The 23,192-nt window shown below is 39.1% G+C and overlaps 1 protein-coding gene across 1 annotated transcript in view; it reads left to right on the top strand.

Moving 5' to 3' along the window:
* Nucleotides 1-23,192, top strand: part of DNAH11 (dynein axonemal heavy chain 11) — a 407,386-nt gene that overhangs the window by 56,278 nt on the left and 327,916 nt on the right. Inside the window, exons 9-14 of the mRNA XM_064380322.1 lie at nt 5,647-5,763; nt 11,907-12,044; nt 12,639-12,763; nt 13,360-13,555; nt 15,744-15,848; nt 16,008-16,400. Of these exons, the coding sequence (XP_064236392.1) occupies nt 5,647-5,763; nt 11,907-12,044; nt 12,639-12,763; nt 13,360-13,555; nt 15,744-15,848; nt 16,008-16,400 (1,074 nt within the window). The remainder of the gene's footprint in view (nt 1-5,646; nt 5,764-11,906; nt 12,045-12,638; nt 12,764-13,359; nt 13,556-15,743; nt 15,849-16,007; nt 16,401-23,192) is intronic.

The following is a 23,192-nucleotide window of genomic DNA, read 5'->3' as shown; positions in this document are numbered from 1 at the left end:
TTGGTTCCAAGTCTTTGCTGTTGTGAACAGTGCCACAGTAAACATACATGTGCATGTGTTTTAATAACAGAATGATTTATAATCCTTTGGCTATATACCCAGTAATGAGATTGCCGGGTCAAATGGTATTTCTGGTTCTAGATCCTTGAGGAATCACCACACTGTCTTCCACAATGGTTAAATTAATTTACACTCCCATCAACAGTATAAAAGTGTTCCTATTTCTCCACATTCTCACCAGCATCTGTTGTCTCCTGATTTTTTAATGATCACCATTCTAACTGGTTTGAGGTGGTATCTGAATGTGATTTTGATTTGCATTTCTCTAATGACCGGTGATGATGAGCTTTTTTTCATATGTTTGTGGGCTGCATAAATGTCTTCTTTTGAGAAGTGTCTGTTCATATCCTTTGCCCACTTTTTGATGGGGTTGTTTTTTTCTTGTAAATTTGCTTAAATTCTTTGTAGATTCTGGATATTAGCCCTTTGTCAGATGGGTAGATTGCAAAAATTTTTTCCCATTCTGTTGGTTGCTAGTTCACTCTAATGATTGTTTCTTTTGCTGTGTAGAAGCTCTTTAGTTTAATGAGATCCTGTTTGTCTATTTTGGCTTTTGTTGCCAGTGCTTTTGGTGTTTTACTCACGAAGTCTTTGCCCATGCCTATGTCCTGAATGGTATTGCCTAGGTTTTCTTCTAGGGTTTTTATGATGTTAGGTCTTATGTTTAAATCTTTAATCCATCTGGAGTTAATTTTTGTATGAGGTGTCAGGAAGGGGTCCAGTTTCAGTTTTCTACATATGGCTAGCCAGTTTTCCTACCACCATTGATTAAATAGGAAATCCTTTCCCCATTGCTTGTTTTTGTCAGGTTTGTCAAAGATCAGATGGTTGTGATGTGTAGCGTTCTTTTTGAGGCCTCTGTTCTGTTCCATTGGTCTATATCTCTGTTTTGGTACAGTGCCATGCTGTTTTGATTACTGTAGTCTTGTAGTATAGTTTGGAGTCAGGTAGCATGATGCCTCTACCTTTTTTTTTTTTTTTTTGCTTAGGATTGTCTTGACTATGCAGGCTTTTTTTCTGGTTCCATATGAAATTTAAAGTGGCTTTTTCCAATTCTGTGAAGAAAATCAATGGTAGCTTGATGGGGATAGCATTAAATCTATAAATTACTTTGGGCAGTATAGCCATTTTCGTGATACTGATTCTTCCTAACCATGAGCATGGAATGTTTTTCCATCTGTTTGTGTCCTCTCTTATTTCTTTGAACAGTGGTTTGTAGCTCTCCTTGAAGAGGTCCTTCGCATCCCTTGTAAGTTGTATTCCTAGGTATTTTATTTTCTTTGAAGCAGTTGTAAATGGGAGTTCACTCATGATTTGACCCTTTGTCTATTACTGGTGTATAGGAATGCTTGTGATTTTTGCACATTGGTTTTGTATCCTGAGAATTTGCTGAAGTTGCTTATTGGCTTAAGGAGATTTTGGGCTGAGATGATAGGGTTTTCTAAATATACAATCATGCTATCTGCAAATAGAGACAATTTGACTTTCTCCTTTCCTAATTGCATACCCTTTATTTCTTTTTCTTGCCTGATTGTCCTGGCCAGAACTTCCCATGCTAGGTTGAATAGAAGTAGTGAGAGAGGGCATCCTTGTCTTGTGCTAGTTTTCAAAGGGAATGCTTGCAGTTTTTGCCCATTCAGTATGATATTGGCTGTGGGTTTGTCATAAATAGCTTTTATTGTTTTGAGATACGTTCCATCGACACCTAGTTTATTGAGAGTTTTTAGCATAAAGGGCTGTTGAATTTTGTTGAAGACCTTCTCTGCATCTGTTGAGATAATCAGATGGTTTTTGTCTTTGGTTCTGTTTATGTGATGGATTATGTTTATAGATTTTTCATTCATGTGCATGTTTGTATTATATATAATATATAATATACATACATATACACATATACACAAATATATGTTTCTTAATATCCATGTGTCCATCCGCACTTAGGTCATTTCTGGATCTTGGTTGCTGTGAATAGTGCTGCAGTGAATGTGGGAGTAGATATCTTTATGAGATGGTAATTTCATCTCCTTTGGGAATTTACGTAGAAGAGGGAGTATTCGGTCATATGGTAGTTCTAACTTTAACCTCTTTAGGAATCTTTATACTCTTTTCCATAATGGCTGTAGCAATCTACATTCCCACCAATATAAAAGGAATTATATACTATGTTAAAGTGAGATTTATTCTAGGTATGCAAGGCTAGTTCAATATTTGAAATCAGTGTAATCCTCATATTAACAAGCCAAAGAAGAAAATCCCATGATTGTGTTAATTGATGCAGGAAACAAACTTGGCTAAATGTAATACTCATTTATGATGAAAACTCTTAAAAATAGGAATAGAGAGAAAGTTCATAAACTTGGTAAAGAGCATCTACCAAAAGCCTAAAGTACATTATACTTAAAAGGTGAAAGACTTTCCTAAGTGCCAAATACATAACAAAACACGTGCCAACCACAACTACCTACTCAGTGTCTCCTGAGATAGTTCATACACATCTCAGAAATCACATTCAGATCTGTATCCCTGCTTTATCCCTCCCCAAACCTACCCTTGCCTGCCTCTCAAACTCATTAAATGACCATATGATGGGCTACATAGTGAGAAACCTTTGAGTCATCTGTCATCTTGCTCACTTTCTCACAACAAACATCCAGTTCTTTTGGGTATGCCTTGAAAGTATATCCAAGTCTTGTTTGTGACTTGGATTATTGACCTTGACTCTAAACTGCTCCCTTTCCCATCTTTGCTTTGTTAGTTTATTCTCTACATGACAGCCTGAGTGCCTTTTAGATACTAAGTCAAACCATAGCTTTTCTCTAATTACAACCCTTCAGTAGCCTCTCATGATGCTAATAAAGGCAATTATTCAGTGTTCAGAATATAGAAACATTCTTATAATGATTTCTGAACAATACTAGTACATCACTTATTCTGTAATATGTATTTATTGAGAAACAGCTATGTCCTGGGAACCTCATTAAATATTGGTACTGTAATTGTGAAAGAAAATAAACCTGGTGGTTATACTCAGAATCCAAGGGAGAATGTAGATAGGCAGTTATTAGATAGGTGCCCAGTGCCGGGGTTTGAAGAGTACAGAGTGTTCTGAGAGCATTTGCCCAGGGCCCCTTTCCAGAGGAGGTGAAAAATAAACTGAGAACTGTAACATAAATAGAAATGAAGCAGGTGAGAAGTGGGTGAAGGAGAGAGACAGAATGTGATAAAGCTCTGTGGCTGGATCCTAGAGTGTGAAATTAGGAGAGGTGGCAGAATAGTTAGGAGCAGTAAGTGGCATATAGACTGCATAGGGTCTTATATAATACATGATGCTAAGACCTTTGGACGTTATCCTCAGAAACTGACAATTCTGAATTGAGATTATGAGTTAAAGCATTCTAAGTAAGAAAGTGATACACGCATTGTCTTTTAAAAAGATTATTTAGGCTGCAGTTGAAGGATGAATCAGACACAGGACTAGAGGCAAACAGAGTAGTTAAAAAGTGGTTAGCAGAACTCCAGATGAGCAATAATGGTGGCCTGTCCTAGGGCATGCCTGGAAAGATGGAGAATAGTAGAGAGACTCCAGAGGTAGGTAGAAGGTCACTCCAGAGGCAGTTAGAAGAGCACTTGACAGTAGGAGAAGTCAGGAAGGTTGCCCAGGTTTCTGTTAGGGTGTAGAAAAAGAAGAGCAGCTTTGTAGAGAAGATAGTGAGTTCAGATATGTACTTGAACAAATTAAGTGTGAATTTTCTATTGGACTTTCCAAGGGAGAGGTCCCATGTGCAGTTCTAAATTTGTTTTCGGGAAATGAGTGAGGCTGGAGGGAGGTGAGGGAGAGAGATCAGGCAGGGAGACTAGCATACTTTCCTCTCCCTGAGATGTTTATTTCTAAATGTTCAGTTAATGTTTGGGGACTTAAGCCGTATGTTCTCTGTTACCATAGTAAGAAGAGGGATGTTAGGCTTGTTAAAACTTGTTGGGGAGTTGTGTTTACTTTATTAGCCAATGATTCTTGAATGAAGAGATTGCATGACTGTAATTCAGAAGTGGAGACTTCCTCTTGATGCTAAATACAACATTATGGTGTATGACGTGTAGCGTCCTAGAACTTTGTTGTTACACTGCTTTTCAGTTCGTGTGAAATTCATCATAAGGTGCTCTCTGTTTAGGTTGCTATAGCCAAACACCATAAACAGGGTACATTATAAATGACAAATTTATTTTTCAGAGTTTTAGTGGCTGAGAAGTCCAAGAGCAAGGCTCCAGCAGATTCAGTGTCTGGAGAGGGCTACATCCCAGCTGATAGATTGTACTTTCTAGCCATGTCCTTACTTGGTGGAAGGATGGAGTGGTCTCTCTCAGGCCTTTTCTATATGGCACTGATCCCGTTCATGGAGGTCCCACGCTTATTACCTAGTCATCTCCCAAAAGCACCACTTCTTGATACCATCACATTGAGGGTTACGATTTCAAAATAGGAATTTTGCAAGGACATAAACATTCAGACGCTAGCAGGTATATTCCTTCAAAGAAACATAGCCTCTGGGATCTGGAGCCAGGCTGCCTGCCTTTAAATTCCGGCCCTGACATTTACCAGTGGTGTGATTTTAGGTGAATCACTTAACTTCTCTGAGTTTGTTTTGTCACCTATAATGCAGAAAAAATTACTACCTCCATCAGATGTTGTAAGAATTGATTAATCATGTAAAGCATTTAGAACACAATTACTTATGTGCTAGCTGTCATTTATTCTATTACTGTTGTTATTATTGTTAATAGATGGAGGCTCAGCTTACAGAGGGGGCAAAGGCCTTCATTATGAGAAATCTGTGGTGTGTACTTCAGAGGCCTTTTGACTGTAAAGTACCAAAATGTTTGTGAAATCCGGGGACGACTTTACTGGAGACTCAATTGTGATGCTATGAACAGGACAGCTATTCTTACGCCGTTGTATTGTTTCTAATTATGGAGTGGTGGTTATGTATTAGGAGGAAACTGAGGGGTGTTAACTGCATGCTAATAAGAAACTGGGAAAATGTAAGAGTATTTGTTTTCTCTGTATCACTAATGATGTTTTCATACCTGTGGATTTCAATTCTCACATGAAGAAACAGTATTTCCATGTAGATTTTCCACTGCTTGCAAAAACAAACAAAACCCTTCCTATTTAAACTTACAGATGGATTAGAGTTATAATGGGGAAAGATTTTGTCTTTTCTGAAAAACGTCACTTTTTCATTTATAATCAAAGTGGATTGGGAGAAGGAGGAGAGGCTGAGGCTTCTGTGAGCATGCGGGCCACAGCACTGCTGTTGGGTCCTGAGCCACCGAAAAGGATTGGGAAAGCATAGGGGAACAGTGCTAAGCTTTCAGGGTTTCTGTAAGGTGGTACTTGCACAGTCAGTCAGCTATAGCTCATCTTTATTTTCCCTGGAATCCTGCTATGAAAAAATAAAGTCACTCAGAGAGAGAGAGAGAGAGAGAGCGAGAGCATGAGTGCGCTAAAATAAGGTCACACTTGTGTGATTGCTGTTTTCACTATTGGATTCTTTCGAGTACACTAATATTTTACTTTGAATTTTACAGGAATTTGAAAGTGATTATGTCGCATTTAAGTCCAAAACTCTGGATTTTGACAGAAGGCTTGGGACAATTGTTTGTGAAGCTTTCTTTAACTGCAATGGCTTAGAAGCTGCATTTAAGGTTAGTTCTGAAGAAGCTGTCATAAAAAATGTTTTACTAATGAATAATCCAGGCTGTTAGATGAAAGGGGTAAATTCAAGAAGAGTATTAAATAGGTTAACTAGTCACATTCCCTTCAAATTCAGCTACCTGAATAATAAACTTTGAATAATGTACTAATGAATAATGACACTTTGAACAAGATTATTTTAGGACATTCAGTTACTTTACTTTTCTTGCCTGCAGTGTTTTAGCTCTCATTACCTTCACAGCAAGTTTGTCCTGGCCAATGAAATATTGATTTAAAATTAAGTCACAGTAAAAAGTGAAAAATACCTTAATTCTGGAATTTCTTTTATTTACCATTGTTTAGATACGTTAGGTTCATCTGTCTATTTTATTATTCTGACTGAAACAAATAGCAATTTATATACTGTATTTATGCAGGCATAAGACATCATTGATTATCAGACACACCATTATTTTATGTACCAATAAAGAAAAAATACTGCCAAATAATTACGATTTCATTGATTGCATAATGTATTTCAACTGCAGAGATTTTGAAACATAAAAGTAGCTTGTCACAGAATTGATGAGATACGGTTAAGAGTTACATAAAGAAAAGTAACAAGATAGTGCTCCCAGATGAAAAGCTTATAATATGAGGAATGGTAACACCACGTAAAACTTGCTTGACAAAGAAATAAAATTACAAATCAAGTATAAGTTAATAATTAGATGATATCCCAAAAGAGGAATGGAGCATTTTGTATCAAAAGAAAAAGAGCTAAGAAATCCTGGGTATAATTCACTGAGAATGGCAGTGCCAAGCAATATAGCAGACACAGATATTTTTAAAGATAGTGTTCGATTTCAACCTTCAAATGAATTGGCTAGTCAGTGATGAAGCCACCAATGTTCTCTGGTCCCAGTCAAGCATTTTAACATAAAGAATTCATGAGGATCTGGATAGGAAGAATCAATATGGTCAAAATGGCCATACTGCCCAAAGTAATTTATAGATTAGATGTTATCCCCATCAAGCTACCATTGACTTTCTTCACATGATTAGAAAAAACTACTTTAAATTTCATATGGAACTAAAAAAGAGCCCACATTGCCAAGACAAGCCAAAGCAAAAAGAACAAAATTGTGGCATCACACTACCTGACTTCAAACAATGCTACAAAGCTACAGTAACCAAAACGGCATGATCCTGGTACCAAAACAGAGATATAGACCAATGGAACAGAACAGAGGCCTTGGAAATAATGCCACACATCTACAACCATCTGATCTTTGACAAACCTGACAAAAACTATCAATGGGGAAAGGTTTCCCTGTTTAATTAATGGTGCAGTGGAAAACTGGCTAGCCGTATACAGAAAACTGAAACTGGACCCCTTTGTTACACCTTATACAAAAGTTAACTTAAGATGGATTAAAGACTTAAGCTTAAGACCTAAAACCATGAAAACCCTAGAAGAAAACCTAGGCAATACCATTCAGGACATAGGCATGGGCAAAGACTTCATGACTAAAACACCAAAAGCAATGGCAACAAAAGCTAAAATTGACAAATGGGATCTAATTAAAGAGCTTCTGCACAGCAAAAGAAGCTATCATTAGAGTCAATAGGCAACCTACAGAATGGAAGAAAATTTTTGCAATTTACCCATCTGACAAAGGGCTAATATCCAGAATCTACAAGGAACTTAAACAAATTTATAAGTAAAAAACAACTCCATCAAAAAGTGGGCAAAAGATATGAATAGACACTTCTCAAACGAAGATGTTTCTGTGGCCAGTAAACATGAAAAAAAAGCTTATCATCACCGGTCATTAGAGAAATGCAAATCAAAACCCCATTGAGATACCATCTCATGCCAGTTATGATCGCATTCATTAAAAAGTCAGGAAACAACAGATGCTGGAGAGGATATGGAGAAATAGGAACACTTTTACACTATTGGAGTGTAAATTAGTTCAACCATTGTAGAAGACAGTGTGGTGTTTCCTCAAGAATCTAAAACCAGAAATACCATTTGATCCAGCAATCCCATTACTGGGTATATACACAAAGGATTATAAATCATTCAGCTATAAAAACACATGCACGTGTATGTTTATTGCAGCAGTGTTCACAATAACAAAGACTTGGAACCAACCCAAATGCCCATCAATGATAGACTGGATAAAGAAAATGTGGCACATATACACCATGGAATACTATGCAGCCATAAAAAGGATGAGTTCCTGTCCTTTTCAGGGACATGGATGAAGCTGGAATCCATCATTCTCAGCACACAAACACAGGAACAGAAAACCAAACACTGCATGTTCTTACTCCTAAGTGGGTATTGAACAATGAGAACACATGGACACGAGGGCAACATCACACCCTGGGGCCTGTTGGGGGATGGGGGTCTAGGGGAGGGATAGCATCAGGAGAAATACCTAGTGTAGATGATGGATTGATGGGTGCAGAAAATCACCATGGCATGTGTATACCTATGTAACCTGCACTATCTGCACGTGTACCCCAGAACTTAAAGTAGGAAAAAAAGAATTCATGAAGATCAAATCATTGGTTGTTTTTTAAGAACTCTTCAATGAAACTGAGGTGCCATTAGCCAAAATATACAGCCTGTTGTTATAAAATGACCTGTAATCTCATCTCTCAGGTATAATTACTATCATCTTTAATACTGCCACTATTTTTTCTTTGCCTAGATATGCATACATGTTTCTCTTTGACAAAAATGACATATTTTAAACCTCTACTATAATCTTCACTTAACAGTCATAAAATTTTTTCTTGCCTTTATAACAGAATTCAACTATTTTTTTTTTAAATATCTGTGTAATAGTCTATTCTTTATTACTGAAACTAGTTTTTTAAATGCTTTTATAAATAACTAAAAAAGAATGTAGAGTGAAAGCTCCATTACAGACGCTCCTGCCATTTCTAATTCAAGTCTCTCTTTTTCACAACCATTAATTTGAATTCTGTTAAAGTACCTGCCAGTTAATTTTTTCTAAACAATTTAATCTCTCACCTTTTCACGTATTTGACCTGCATACTGAACAAATATGAGATCATACTGTCATAAGCTCGGTGGGGGTGTGACATCACCTTGCAGCTTCTGTGTACAGCGCTTTCCATGGTGACTTATACAAAATGGCGATTTGTAACTACTTGAGGCTAGGTGGACTGACTGGTAGTTGAAGTAATGAAATAACATACTGATGAGGGTAAACTGCAAGCGTAATGGCAGAGGAAAATATTACAAGGTTGTCTACTTAGAAAAATATTTCGCTCATAGGGATAGGGTGATGAGCCTATTTACTCATCACCCTGGGAAAAATATATTTGTAGACTGTTCCAATACCTGCTGTTGTCAAAGACATGACCAGGAAGGGCACTGGAGCAGAGCGCTATTCTACTCTAATACAAAAGTATAGTACTTCAAAATTGAAAGTGCTGGCACTCACCAAAAACCAAGACCAAATACTACTGAATGGCTCTCTAAAATTTACATGATGGTAGACTGAAATGTGTAAGAAAAAAATGTGTCTAGAAAGGACTATAGCTTTGAAAAGTATTAAAATGTGGTATATATGGTTAAGGTGGCCACAGATTTTAAAAAATCTTTGAAAGAGGCACATCTAGGAAAAATATAAATATGTACTACATTGAACATGCAACAGTGTTATGAAAAGCTGTATTATGCAGTGAAACAGAAGTAGATCAAAATTAAGGCAAACCTTGCAGATCTCAGGTGGGATATTTAGAAAGAGAAGCCTGTGGTGGGAATTACTATTTAGTCTTGAAGTCAACGTAAAGGAAGACATCTCTACTCTTCATAAAATGGCTTTTAGTTTTACTGTGAACAAGGAAGCAAGAGCTTGAAATGACGTTTACTCTCCTCCTGGAGGGTAATTTTTATACATTTTAGATGATGAGCAATTACAATAATGTATACTGCCTCAAACATTGAGACTTTTCCTACTACTTTTTGGCTTTACAACCTTGCCCCAGAGTATTTTATCTGTGTATTTTGTCTTCACAACTTGGAGTTAAGGGCGGCTAAGCTGGTAAGCAAGATGTGATGTAGCTAGGAAGGTTCTGGTATTCTTGCCATTGTGGTCAGTATGGTGAGCGTTAAAAAAACAGTGTTGTGAAATAAATATACTTAGCAATTCTTGTTGGAGAATATTTTCTTGTTTATAAGGCAGTGTTTACTTTAGAATTTGTATTTGAAGCCCAATCTCAACAAAACAATGGCTTTGGGAAGAAAGTTAATCGTTTACATTTTGCTAGGTAGCAGCCAAGTAGATTTAGAAATATTTAGCAGTTTCTACTGTAGTTATAATTGATGTTACCAGAAAAAGTCAGAATGTGTTTGGCCAAATTGGCCCCTAAGGTATAGTTAGAGTTACATTTTAGTTTCTTTCTTTCTTTTTTTTTTGAGACAGAGTCTTACTCTGTTGCCCAGGCTGGAGTGCAATGGGACAATCACTGCTCACTGCAACCTCCGACTCCCAGGTTGAAGCAGTTTGTCCTGCCTCAGCCTCCTGAGTAGCTGGGATTACAGGCAGGCACCACCACACCCAGCTAACACATTTTAGTTTCTATAATTTTTTGGTGGTAACTATTTTCAGTGAATGTAGTTTATGGAAATATTTGCAAATTCTTTATTATGAAGCTGTTTTTTAAAGTGAAACTAGTTTTAGGGATCACCTATTATTTCCTTAAGAAAAAGAACAAAGCCCCCTCCTTTGCCATATTGTTAAATAAGGCATGACCTTGGATACAATTTTTCTGCCACCATAAATATACTTAGTCTTTGAAAGAAGACATTTTCTCAACTATCTACCTGACAGGCTTAATAACTAACATATTATGAAGTCCCCACAGAATGATCAGATAACAAAATGATACAACTTTCAATGGGATATTAGCTGATAAAAGCCACACAGTGAAGCACAAACCTGAATGCTAGACTGCCTGGTTTCCAGTTCCAGCTCCGCCACTAGCTATATGAATTTGGGAAAATCATTCCATCCTTATAACTCGGTTTCCTCACCTGGAATGTGTAATAATAACAGCACTTTTAAGGCCCTTAACATATAGTTCCTGGGACATAGCCTATAGAAACATTGGTGATATAAAAATATATATTTTAGTTACATCATTTTGCTTGCAAGGGAAGAGCTGTTTTATGCTAGCACACAGAAGAATCCGCATTGGGTAGTAAACAAGACAAGAGACTAATGGGAATCTAAAATTAGACTCACTGGGAATCTGCTTTGTGAACGCTGGCAGTGAAGGTGTTTGAAATCTAGGGGGCTCCATTGACTGAACGAGAGGAGTTTGTGAGACTTCACTCTTGCTTTGCTGGTGATGTGATCCTGTTCAGCCTGTGTGTGCTTGCTTCTGTCTCCCATCAGTTGGCTTCCTCTGCTTGTTAGTAGTTTCTGCTCACTGATTAATTTTAGCCAGCATGGATTCAGCCAGGTTCTGACTCTCTGAGAAACAATCTGATTAGCTCAAGGCATTGATTTGAGCCAGGACATCCATGTCACAGGGGTCATCCACCTGTGGAGTGGTTGTCCTTGGAACAGTCACCGCTGTAGCCCCAGGGCACTGTTGGGGGTGGCTGAGTCACGTGGATGTACCGGGGGCTGTAGGCAAGCGGTCATGGTGACTGGCACATCTGGTATAATTATTCATGCTGTGACCTAGAGGGCCTCAATATGGATATATGGATATTTATATCTAAAGAATACATACGTAGGAGGGAAGAACAATAACGAGTATGTGAATCTTGTTTCTATTTTTACATCCACAAAGCATCTTCTGAAACATTACCTGGCACCCAACAGGAAATAGTATTAGCTGTGGACAGAGATTGCAGAGAGACAGTGGTTCCTTTCTGCTGAGGAAGGGAAATTATTTTACATCTAGAATTGGTTTATTGGATGTACAGAAATTTTAGAGAGATGCAAAAATAGATTTTACATTTTGAAGCATCGCAGGATACTTTGAAGATTCTAAACTTTAGTCATGTAAGAGATTTGAAAGAGGACATTGTGAGCTGAGTATTTGTGTTAAAAACTCATAGTGCTTAACATTTCCTTAACTTTGATTTTTATAGCTTTTGACCGTATTTGGAAATTTTCTAGAGAAGCCAGTCGTCATGGAAATTTTCAGCCTACATTACAGCACACTAGTGCATATGTTTAATACAGAGCTGGATGTGTGTAAGCAATTGTACAATGAACACATGAAACAGGTAAGTGGCAGGTAAGGTTGGGCACATTCACAATATCACTTTTGCAGATAATGACCATCAACTAGAACTTGATGTGATTATATCTAAAGATTATATATAGGCACCACGTTTTTGTGCTTTTATTTAATAGTTTCCTCATGGTAACGGTAAACTTGCTTTAGGACTATAACTCTTCTAGTAATCAAGTGATTAAACACATATGTTTTATACTACTGTAAAAATACCAAAATGAACAATTGCTCAAAAGGTTGGGAGGCTAATCCCAGCATTTTGGGAGGCCGAGGCAGGTGGATCTCAAGGTCAAGAGATTGAGACCATCCTGGTCCACATGGTGAAACCCAGTCTCTACTAAAAATGCCAAAAAAAAAAAATTAGCTGGACGTGGTGGCACCTGCTTGTAGTCCCATCTACTCGGGATACTGAGGCAGGAGAATTGCTTGAACCAGGGAGTCTGAGGTTGCAGCGAGCTGAAATTGTACCACTGCACTGCAGCCTGGTGACAGTGAGACTCTGTCTCAAAAAAAAAAAAATGATTGCTAGGCATTCTGACTAAATGTTCCCTTTCTTCCTTTTCACCAAAATACCAACTTGCAGATTGAACATGGACATGTAGTTCTTAACAAGAACATGCCATTTACCTCAGGAAATATCAAATGGGCCCATCAGGTCCTCCAGCGACTTCACATGTTTTGGTCAAACTTTGCATCTCTCCGTTATCTGTGAGTAGTTAAGCTTAGATCATGGTACGTGATCCTAATGTTATGGGTGATGTTTTATATAAGGGAGTGAGCTATTCATATTAGCACTTAGGAAGCCATTGCCCTGTTTACTTCTGTCACTGGTTGGGTTTGTGGAGAGGGATCATTCCCACGGTTTTGGGATGTTTATAATGGGACTCTTAGAACTTGATATGCTTACATGTTTTCTGGTCCTTGTTTCTTTTCACTTGTCTTTTCCACCTGCCATGTTTGGAGTTTTTTGCTGTAATTGCTTTTCCTTTTTCCAATAAGTAACACTGCTTTTGTTATCTAGTCTTTGTGTCTTTTTCTTCTCTTCATTGGAGCTGGTAGCTTGTTGCTGTCAATGTTTGGTAACATCTTCGGAGTTTTACTCATTTTATAACTTTATCTTTTAAAGTAAAAGCAATTCATAGACATAATGAATTGTTTCTCTTCCTGACTGTTTTTTTTTCCTGGTTGTTTATAGTGCATTATCATATTTTATATATTTTATATTGTATATCATATTATACAATTATTAAGCTGAAATCTATGTAATATATGAATAAGCCAGTAGAAAAACCTTATTCTTACAGATTTTTGGGCAATCCTGATAATGCCTTAGTTTATCAAAAGTATGTTGAAATGACCACTTTGCTTGAACAATTTGAAAATCTTATCTATAATGAATGGAAAAGTAATGTGGATGAAATCTGCGAATTCAATTTGAATCAACCCTTGGTAAAATTCAGTGCCATAAATGGTCTTCTCTGTGTCAACTTTGACCCAAAGGTAGGAATTTGACTTTTTAAGATGATTTATAAGTGCCCTTTTTATTATAAGCGTATTTCTGATATTTCCAGTCATTTGTAATTTATTTTGGGAAAATATCAGAGTTGTGAGGAATATAACTGTAAACAATTTCTAGTAAGTCTCTGTTGTAGAGATTTGTTTCTCAAATTCTACTAATTACTTTATTAATTTCTAGTGTAATTATTTCTTCACCACCCCACCCTCACTAGATAATGAGCCACTGAGAGTAGCGTTCGTTTCATCGAGTCTTTATGCTGTAGTGTCTGGCACTTCGTAACACTTAGTAAATGTTAGCTCAACTGAATTGAATCATTTGTCTTTACCAGATAGTTCCTGGCCTAAATACGTTCATAACATACACCAGTTTTTCAGTTAGTTAAAATTTCATCAAAAGACATGTCATGCTTTTGCTGAACAGTGATAAATTTTAATTTGTCATTTCTTTCAAAGGGACGGTAAGCTTATATATGGTAATTAAATTGATGGTAATTTTAAAAAACATAAAACACATTAATATAAAAATATTAACAGTTAAATAATATCCAGGATGAATATTATCTTTGTTGAACAGGTCTCTCGTTACTGCACGATAAATCATGTAACAAAGGAAATTTCATATATTTTCTCAAAGGAAATTTCATTTTCTCATAATTTCATTATGTGTTATGTAACAGTGGGACTTTGTTACCATTTATATATGTGTATATGATTATACAATATGTGCATATATTTAATACTAGATGTGCATGTATATATGTGTATTGTGTATATACATATTATATATTTTAAATAATGGATCTCCATGTCTGGCAGTTTGTTAGATATGAGACTCAAAATGAGCTTTCTTTTCTATTTATTACCATGGATATGCTTTACGGTAGCAGGCAAGCTTGTAAGAATATCTATTTGTTGCAAATCAAAACTGCATTGAGATACCATCTCAGGCCAATTAGAATGGCGATCATTAAAAAGTCAAGAGACAACAGATGCTGGAGAGGGTCTGGAGAAATAGGAATGCTTTTATATTGTTGGTGGGAATGTAAATTGGTTCAGCCATTGTGGAAAATAGTGTGGCAATTCCTCAAGGATCTAGAATTAGAAATACCAATTGACCTAGCAATTCCATTACTGGGTAGATACACAAAGACACACGCACATGTATGTTTATTGCAGCACTATTTACAATAGCAAAGACTTGGAACCAACCCACATGCCCATCAATGATAGACTGGATAAAGAAAATGTGGCACATATACACCATAGACTACTATGCAGCCATAAAAAGGATGAGTTCGTGTCCTTTGCAGAGACATGGATGAAGCTGGAAACCATCATTCTCAGCAAACTGATACAAGAACAGAAAACCAAACACTGCATGTTCTCACTCATAATTGGGAGTTGAACAATGAGAACACATGGCCACAGGGAGGGGAACATCACACACCAGGGACCGGCAGGGGGTTGGGGATTAGAGGAGGGATAACATTAGGAGAAATACCTAACGTAGATGATGGGTTGATGGATGCAGCCAACTACATGATGTATGTATACCTGTGTAACAAACCTACATGTTCTGCACATGTACCCCAGAACTTAAAGTGCAATAAAAAAAGAAAACCTGTTTGTGGTTTCCATAACAAAACACAAAGTGCCTTGAACATGTAGCTGAATTTTTAGGGGTGAAGATTGTACATTCACTATTAGTGATTAGCTGGAGTCTCTCTTGACAGTCCAAGTGCATGCCTAGGAAGTGGAAAAGTTAGCCTCAGTGAGTTCAGTAGGCAAACTCTACACCCGAATCCTGATCTTTTTTCCTAAAATATATGCAGAGAATAATTGACTTGATTTTGCTAGTAAAACTCAGCACACATACCTAAATATATGATACAGAGAACTGAGGAGTCTCTCTACTTTCTGATTTCATGAAACCAATTTATAGAAACGAATTTCTTGAGATGTTTTAGGGATAATTCATATACCTTTACTGTATTACAGAAAGTATGATTTTTATTTTTTAAAAATGTATGAAACAAAAGCCTATTTACCTTGATGATTTGAAAATATAGTAATCCTCGGATAACATCTTAAGTGTTTCAAGTTAAACTTGAGTTAAAATAGAATGACCATATGAAAATATGCAATAATATTAATAATTTTATTTTAATAGCTAGTGGCTGTATTGAGAGAAGTGAAATATCTTTTGATGTTGAAGAAGCAGGACATGCCAGATTCAGCTTTAACCATCTTCAAAAAAAGAAACACTATTTTAAAGGTTTGTGTTTTTTAAAAAAGATACTAGGGCCTATTATGAATAGCAATATTTTGCATTTTAATTGTTAATGTATAGACCGATATGACATTTTTACACTTTTAAGGTTGAGAACATAGCTAACATATTTGGCACTTTTTGTTTTGGGCTTTCTTTGCTCAGTACATTGGAAACCTTGACCTTCTTGTGCAAGGATATAATAAGCTGAAACAGACGCTCCTAGAAGTTGAATACCCGCTGATTGAAGATGAGCTGAGGGCTGTTGACGAGCAGCTGACAGCAGCCACCACGTGGCTGACATGGCAGGATGACTGCTGGAGCTACATCGAGAGGGTGAGGGCGGCCACAGCTGAGTTGGAGCGCAGAGTTGAGCACACGCAGAGCAACGTGAAGGTGATCCAGCAGACCATGAGGGCCTGGGCCGGGTGTGCACTGCCTCCCCGGAGAGAGCACAGACGAGAGGCGGCCTTCACTTTGGAGGACAAGGGTGATTTGTTTACAAAAAAATACAAGTTAATCCAAGAAGATGGCCACAAGATCCACAGCTTAGTCGAGGTAATGGCTTTTAAGCTTTCAAGATTTATAGATCTTTGCATTGAGTTCAGAGAAGAGCAAAAATACTTAGCCTAAAAATGTGGGACTCTTCTATCAAGCCTGAAAGGGCTTTATGAATGGTTTTATTAGGCATTTAAAGTGGGGGAATTTGTGTTACTTGCCTGCAATTTCTGTAGCCCTCACTACTCTCATTCCTGAGGGAAGAGATTAGAATGTGAGATGTGTTGATTAAACAGAAAGGCTGGTGATAGAATCTTCATCTTGTCACAGTAGCGTCCTTTTTTGGATGCTCTTAATCGCTACCACTCTTTGCTGACTGCCTCGTATGTGCCAAACACCTGCTTACGTCATCTCAAGGAATGCTCTCAACCATCTCCTGAGGATGGCAACAGTAATTACTCTCCTTTTAGCAAAGATTTGAGTTCTTAAAACAGTAATAGGCACTAATCTAGGGTTATGGATTTAAGAGAAAACAGAAAACAAAAAACAAAACAAAAGGCAGAAGGCAGAAAAATAAAAGCAAACCCCCCCCAACAACAAAAAAATCCTTTATTTCATGGAGTTTACACTCTAGTCAGGGAAGTTAGCAAGAGACAAGAACAAATAGTTGATATGTCAGTTGTAATAGGAGCAATGATGAAAAGTAGAATAGAGCAGGTGGGATGGGGAGTCGCTTGGGGGAGGGGTGGTTGGGAAGGCCTGTTTCCTGAGATAGCATTTCTGCAGAGAACTGACAGGGAACAAAGCATACGGATATCAGGAGAAGGATGTTCTGGAGAACCAAAGTATGGATGCTTTGAGGTGGGAGCAGCCTGTCCTGTCCCAGGATCAGTCAGCAAACTGGGATCAGAATTCACAAGGGGTGTGGTAGTAGAGGATGAAGTTTAAAAGGGACTAACAGCACATTACAGGGGGTTAGCAGGCTGTTACGAGGACTTTGGATTTTACTATAAGAGGAAAGAGCAGCCAGAGACTTTCTGCTGAAAAGCTTTCCCTGTGGAGGGTAAGCCACAGGGGAGCAAGGAAGGTGGTCAGCAGGGAGACTCTTCGGACCCTACTCTAATGATCCAGGTGGGAAGTGATGCTGCCTTGGGTCATGGTGCTAGTGATCAAGGCAGTTCATATCCTGCATATATTTTGAAGGCAGAGCCAGCAGAATTTGCTTTGAGGAATCAGAGGAGAGAGACGTCAAGGACGATTTCAAGGTTTTTGGTCTTAGTGGCTGGACTGGAGTTGCCCCTTAATGATATGGGGAAGATTGTGGTGAGCAGATTTTGTAGGGGGAAAAAAAAGGTTTGGTTTTAGATATATTAGTTAGAGATGCTTATCCTAAGGGACATTTTGAGTAGACTAGAATTGCAAGTGTGCCTTGTGTCCAGGAGAAAATCCAAGTAAGTAACAGAATTGAGATTCATGCACATATATACGGCATTTAGAGCCATATAATTAGATTAAGAACATGTAGGAACTGGAGGTAGAAAAGAGGTCCAAAAACGAGACTTGAAGTCCTCCCTAGGTCAGAGGAAAATGCAGCACAGGATACTGAAGAAGAGAGAGTGTTGCCCAGGAAACCAATGAAGAAGGAACTTTGAGGAGGAGGAAGAGCTCCACTCTGTCCCATCCTGGCATAGGACCTGAAAATAAAGACAGAGGTTAACTCTCAGATCTGGCAACATGGAAGTCATTGGGATGAGAAGAGGTGATTTCATACGGTGGCAGAGTGGAAGCCTGATGGGAGTGGACTGATGAGAGAATGGGGAAATGTGAGTGGAGACAGCCAAGGAGATCCTGAGGAGCTCTGCTGTGGGGCAAACCGAGAACTGGACAGTGCCTGCGGCCTATGTATCAGGGTAGGGAGAGTTTTATTTTTAATAGTGGTTGATGTTTCAGGATGTTTTTATGTTAATCGCAGTGATCTAGGAAGGAGAAAAAATTGTTGGAAGAAAGCCATTGAGGGAATGGGATTTAATAAATGCCTGTAGAAGGTGTCTTTAGATAGGAGCACAGAGTGTTCATCTGTAGTATGGGATGGAGGAATGTGGTGCTCACAGATGTGCAATGTTGATGATAAGAACTTGGGGAGTTGATTTCTTGTTCCTGTTTCTTAAGGAAAAAAGGGATGGGAATGAAAGAGCATATTCTGTTTCCTCTGTGCATCCTTGTTATGTGGAGTCCTCTATATAGACAGGCACAGTCCTCAAACCATGAATACTCTCCTCTGGGCAAGACAGATCACACACGCACACACAAAGTTTCTCTCTCTCTCTCTCTCTCTCTCTCTCTCTCTCTCTCTCTCTCTCTCTCTCTCACACACACACACACACACACTCACGCACACATACTCTCTTTTTCTCTGTCACACAGACACACACACATATCACACACACACCCTCTCACACCCTTTCTCTCTCTCTCTCTCTCTCACACACACACACACACACACACACACACACACACACTGCATCCGTCATGAAGTACCACAATGTGGGGTAGGGAAAATGTCCTTGGTAGAGGCTGGAAACCAGAGTCTCCTAGAGGCTGGGCCTGAATTTTCTCGTGTAAAATAAAGGTCCTTCTCTCTAGGCTAACTCTCAGCAGAACAGGAAATAGATGACGGTATTCCTGCTGAGAATGGTATACCACCCTTTATCTAGTCTTGGCAGTGCATCGTCATTCACTTACTTGAGAAATACTTACTGTGAGCCTTGTACCCAGCACCTTTCTCAGTTTTTGAAATATGAAAGAGAGCAGAGCAAAGATCCTCGCTCTCATAGAACTTGAGTCTAGTGAGGGGAGAGAGAATAAGCACTGACATGGTAAGTCACGGAGTGTTAGAACTGGTACATGCTACAGGAAAAAGATCAAATGGGAGCAAGGCAAGGGAATTCTGGAAGGTGGGGTCAAGGATGCAGTTTTAAGTAGGATGATCAGAGTAGGCCTCAACCAGCAAGTGAAATTTGAACACACACTTGACAAAGGCGATAGAGTCAGCCAAGTGTGCCTTTGGGTGAAGAGTGGCCCAGGCAGAGAAGAGGGCTGGTGGGCGGGAGCTCCCTGTGCATGCTCGAGGAAGAGCAGGGATGTAGTGTGGGGGGAGTACAGGGAGCTGAGTGGAGAATTGCTGAGGTGAGGTCAGATGCTAAGCTGTGTGGAAGGGACCGGAAGCCAGGGGAGACTTCTTAGGCTTTGTACGGATGCTGGCTTTTGCTCTGAGGTATGTGACACTGCAGAATTTTAAGGAGGGGAGTAAATACAATCTTACTTTCATTCTAAAAGGAATTCTGGCTGTTGTGTTGAGACTCTCCACAGGGAGGCAAAGGAAGAGGCAGGGTGACCTGGTAGGTTGCTGTTCTTGCTAGTAATCTAGGGGTTCCGTATGTCCAGGCTGCTATAGCGAAATACTGTAAACTGGGTAGCTTAAAAACAACAGAAATGGTTTTCTCGTAGTTCCTGAGATCCAGGTGCCAGCACGATCAGTTTCTGGTGAGGGCCCTCTTCTAGGTTGCAGACTGCCAACTTCTCACTGTGTCCTCACATGGAGGAAAGGGCACACGAGTTCCCCTGGGCCTGTTTTAAATAGGCACTAGTCCCATTCATGAAGTCTCTGCCCTCAGGACCTAACCACTTCCTCCTAACCCCCTCACCAATACCATCTTCTTGGCGGTTAATATTTTAACATTCAAATTTTGGGAGTACATAAGCATTCAGAGCGTGGCACAAGCATGTAACAGATGACGGTGTTGGACCAGGGTGGTAACAGTGAAAGTGATTAGAAGTAGTTGGATTCTAGATATATTTTGAATTAAGTGGAGCAAACATAATTTCCTAAAGACTGGATGTGGAGCATGAAAGAAAGACAAGTTAAAGATTATTCTACACATTTTGTCATAATCAACTGGAAAGGTGAAGTTGCAGTTCATTCATATGGGGAAGGGTGTGAGGGGGAGAGACTTAGCAGGGAAGGTGAAGATTTCAGTTTTAGGCATTTCCAGTTTGAGGTGTTAATTAGCCAAGTAGAGGAGTTGAGTGGGCTATTGGATTTATTCATTTAGAGTTAGGGAGAGGGGTCCAAACTGAAAACACGAATGAAAGAGGAGTGGGTGGCAATGATATTTAAGCCAGGAGACTGGATGAGATCACTGAGAACATGAGTCTAGCTAGAGAAGAGAAAAAAATCAAGAACTATTGGCTGGACCACCATCCTTCTCTTAGGAGACGGGGGAGAAGAAGGACCAGCCAAAGATAGAGAAAAGTAAAGACGAGACAGTAGGAGGAAAACCAGGACAAGGGGCTGAGTGAAGAAAAGGTTTGAAGGGTAACAGATTTTCTTACCAAAAAGCAAAGTACAGCACGTTTGCTATGCTCTAGTGGATATGGAGAAGAAAATAAGAAGAAGCACATAATTAACATGGGTTTCAATATTTCTGTTGACTTGACAAGTTTTCTGAAATTTCTGAGAAAGTTTTAATTTTCCCATCGATGACAATTTGCTAGGACAAAGACTTTGTTTCCGTCTTCCTTGAATACTGCCTGAAATAGCATCCTAAGGCTGCCATGACAAGGTCCACACACAGGGTGTGTTGAAATGAAAGAAGTTTATTCTCTCATAGTCCGGGGACTAGAAGTCTGAAGTCAAAGCGTGGGCAGGCCCTGCACTCTGAAGCCTCTGCCAAAGGCCTGGGTAGCCTGGAGAGACTCTAGGGGGGTTCTGACATGTAAAAGAGGTATTTATCTGGAAGTTTATTTGTTTTTCAGCAGTATCTTAACTAAGTCATGCCATGGACTATTTCTAGTTGTTCACTGAAATGCTGTGAATTATTCTGTGACTTTGAAGACACCTCTACAACTGTTTATGTGTTAGAATCTGTCTCATAGAAGACAGATGATGGATTGCAATTAGTTTTTTCTGTTATATTTTCTTGATAATAAAAAAAGTACTCCCCAAACTCCAAGGATTTTTAAACCATTAAGATTTATGAATCCTGATGAAAATGCATTAAAAGTATAGCCAAGACATGACTAGAAAGTGTCATAAAACAAGGTTTTGCAGTGTTATCTCAGAGAAAAATGTTAGAATTTTTTCTACATTAATAAATATAGAAAATAAATGGATTCTCTTCTTTTTGTCCTTAAGGCAAAAACTAAGAAGCTTTGAAATCGCTGTTCTCAATCTGAGAATGGGAGAGAGCTTCTGCCTTGAGGGAATGCAAGCCAGCTTTAAAATGGAAATTAAATGATTATTTGTTTCCATAAATTGGGTCTTTTAAGTGATTATTTTCCTCTTGACTTAGCTCATGATGTTGAACCTAGTTCTCAGGCTTCTGGTGAGGAGCGTGGTTTGGGGAAAAGCAGTAGAAATATGGCCAAGGGTGGGCAGTTCTGCCTTTTGCTTGCTGCATCTTGCTGGCCAGTGGGGTGTCCGTCAGCGGTCTGGAGTCAGAGTTAAAGACAGAGAGAAGAGAGGAAGGAGCAGGACCATCGAAGACTGGGTCTGGAAGGGACCTGAGTGATCATTCAGTGATCTAAAGCTCTCTTCTCTTCCTTTTGCTCCCTTTACCCTAATGTGCTAAATATACAGCATTTCTCATCAGTGTGACTGTAGTGATGTAAACTGGATCTTTTGGTGTGAAATAGTGTGTATGACCATGACATGATGGGAAAGGCCCTACCCTGGGAGGTCAAGAGGGCTGGTTTCTAGTCCTCGCTCAGCTATTAACTTCCCACTAGCGTGACACTGAATGCGTATGAGGTCTTTGTTTTCATATCTGTGTTAGTCTGTATTCATATTGTTGTGAAGAACTACCTGAGACAGGGTCATTTATGAAGAAAAGAGGTTTAATTGACTCACAGTTCTACATGGCTTGGGAGGCCTCAGGAAACTTAGAATCATGGCAGAAGGTAAAGGGGAAGCAAGGTTCATCTTACATGATGATGGGAGAGAGAGAGAGAGAGAAAGACAGAGACAGAGAGAGAGCACGGGCGCGCAAAGGCGAAGAGGCACACACTTATCAAACAACCAGATCTCATGAGAATTCCATCTTGAGAACAGCAAGTAGCAGGTTGGGGCGGGTAGTCTGCCCCAGGATTCTGTCACCTTCCACCAGGCTACAACTCAGCATGTGGAGATTACAATTCAAGATGAGATTTGGGTGGGGACACAGAGCCAACCATATCAGTATCTTTAAGATAAAGAGACTTAACAAGATGGCCTCTAAGGATTTTTCTTCCACTCTAGGACCTATGCTTTGCCCTTTTAGTACCTACAAAGGGGCCAGGGCAGCTGTGTATACTTTGCTAGGATGTGTACTGCACAGTTCCAGGGGTGCATGTCACACGATTACACAGATGCGAATTGTTCCACCTGGCTGGTGGGCAACACAGCATTCCTGAGAAGGAGTAGCTCTTAAATTTGTCTGAGGGCTAGGGTTCTCTCCTCTCTGCCCTGTCTTTTTAGGATCTATACTCACCTCTCTAGTTCTGATTCTTGCTTAAAGCACATACTTTTGCATCTGGATCACATATCCATAGTAAAGAATAGTCAAAGCAGAGAGTCCACCTTATAATCAGCTCTCATTCCAATGTCTCCTTTGCTCTGTGCTATAGTTCCTGCCTTGGGCATCTGCTGTCTGGTCTGTATAGACTGTGCAAGTTTAGCCACTCAGATAGCCTCTCTGGAATCAACTTTGCTGCCCACCCGACCTTTTGAAACATGTGTCTCTGGGCCAAGCACACTGTGTGCTCAGCCTGTAGTGGTCTTTAACCATACCTCTGTCTTCAGGCCCTATTTTTGCC

Source organism: Aotus nancymaae, unplaced genomic scaffold (assembly GCF_030222135.1).
Source record: "Aotus nancymaae isolate 86718 unplaced genomic scaffold, 86718_ANA_hifiasm-v0.15.2.pri h1tg000025l, whole genome shotgun sequence".
Taxonomy (NCBI): Eukaryota; Metazoa; Chordata; class Mammalia; order Primates; family Aotidae; genus Aotus; species Aotus nancymaae.
This window is presented reverse-complemented; position numbering and strand designations above follow the sequence as displayed.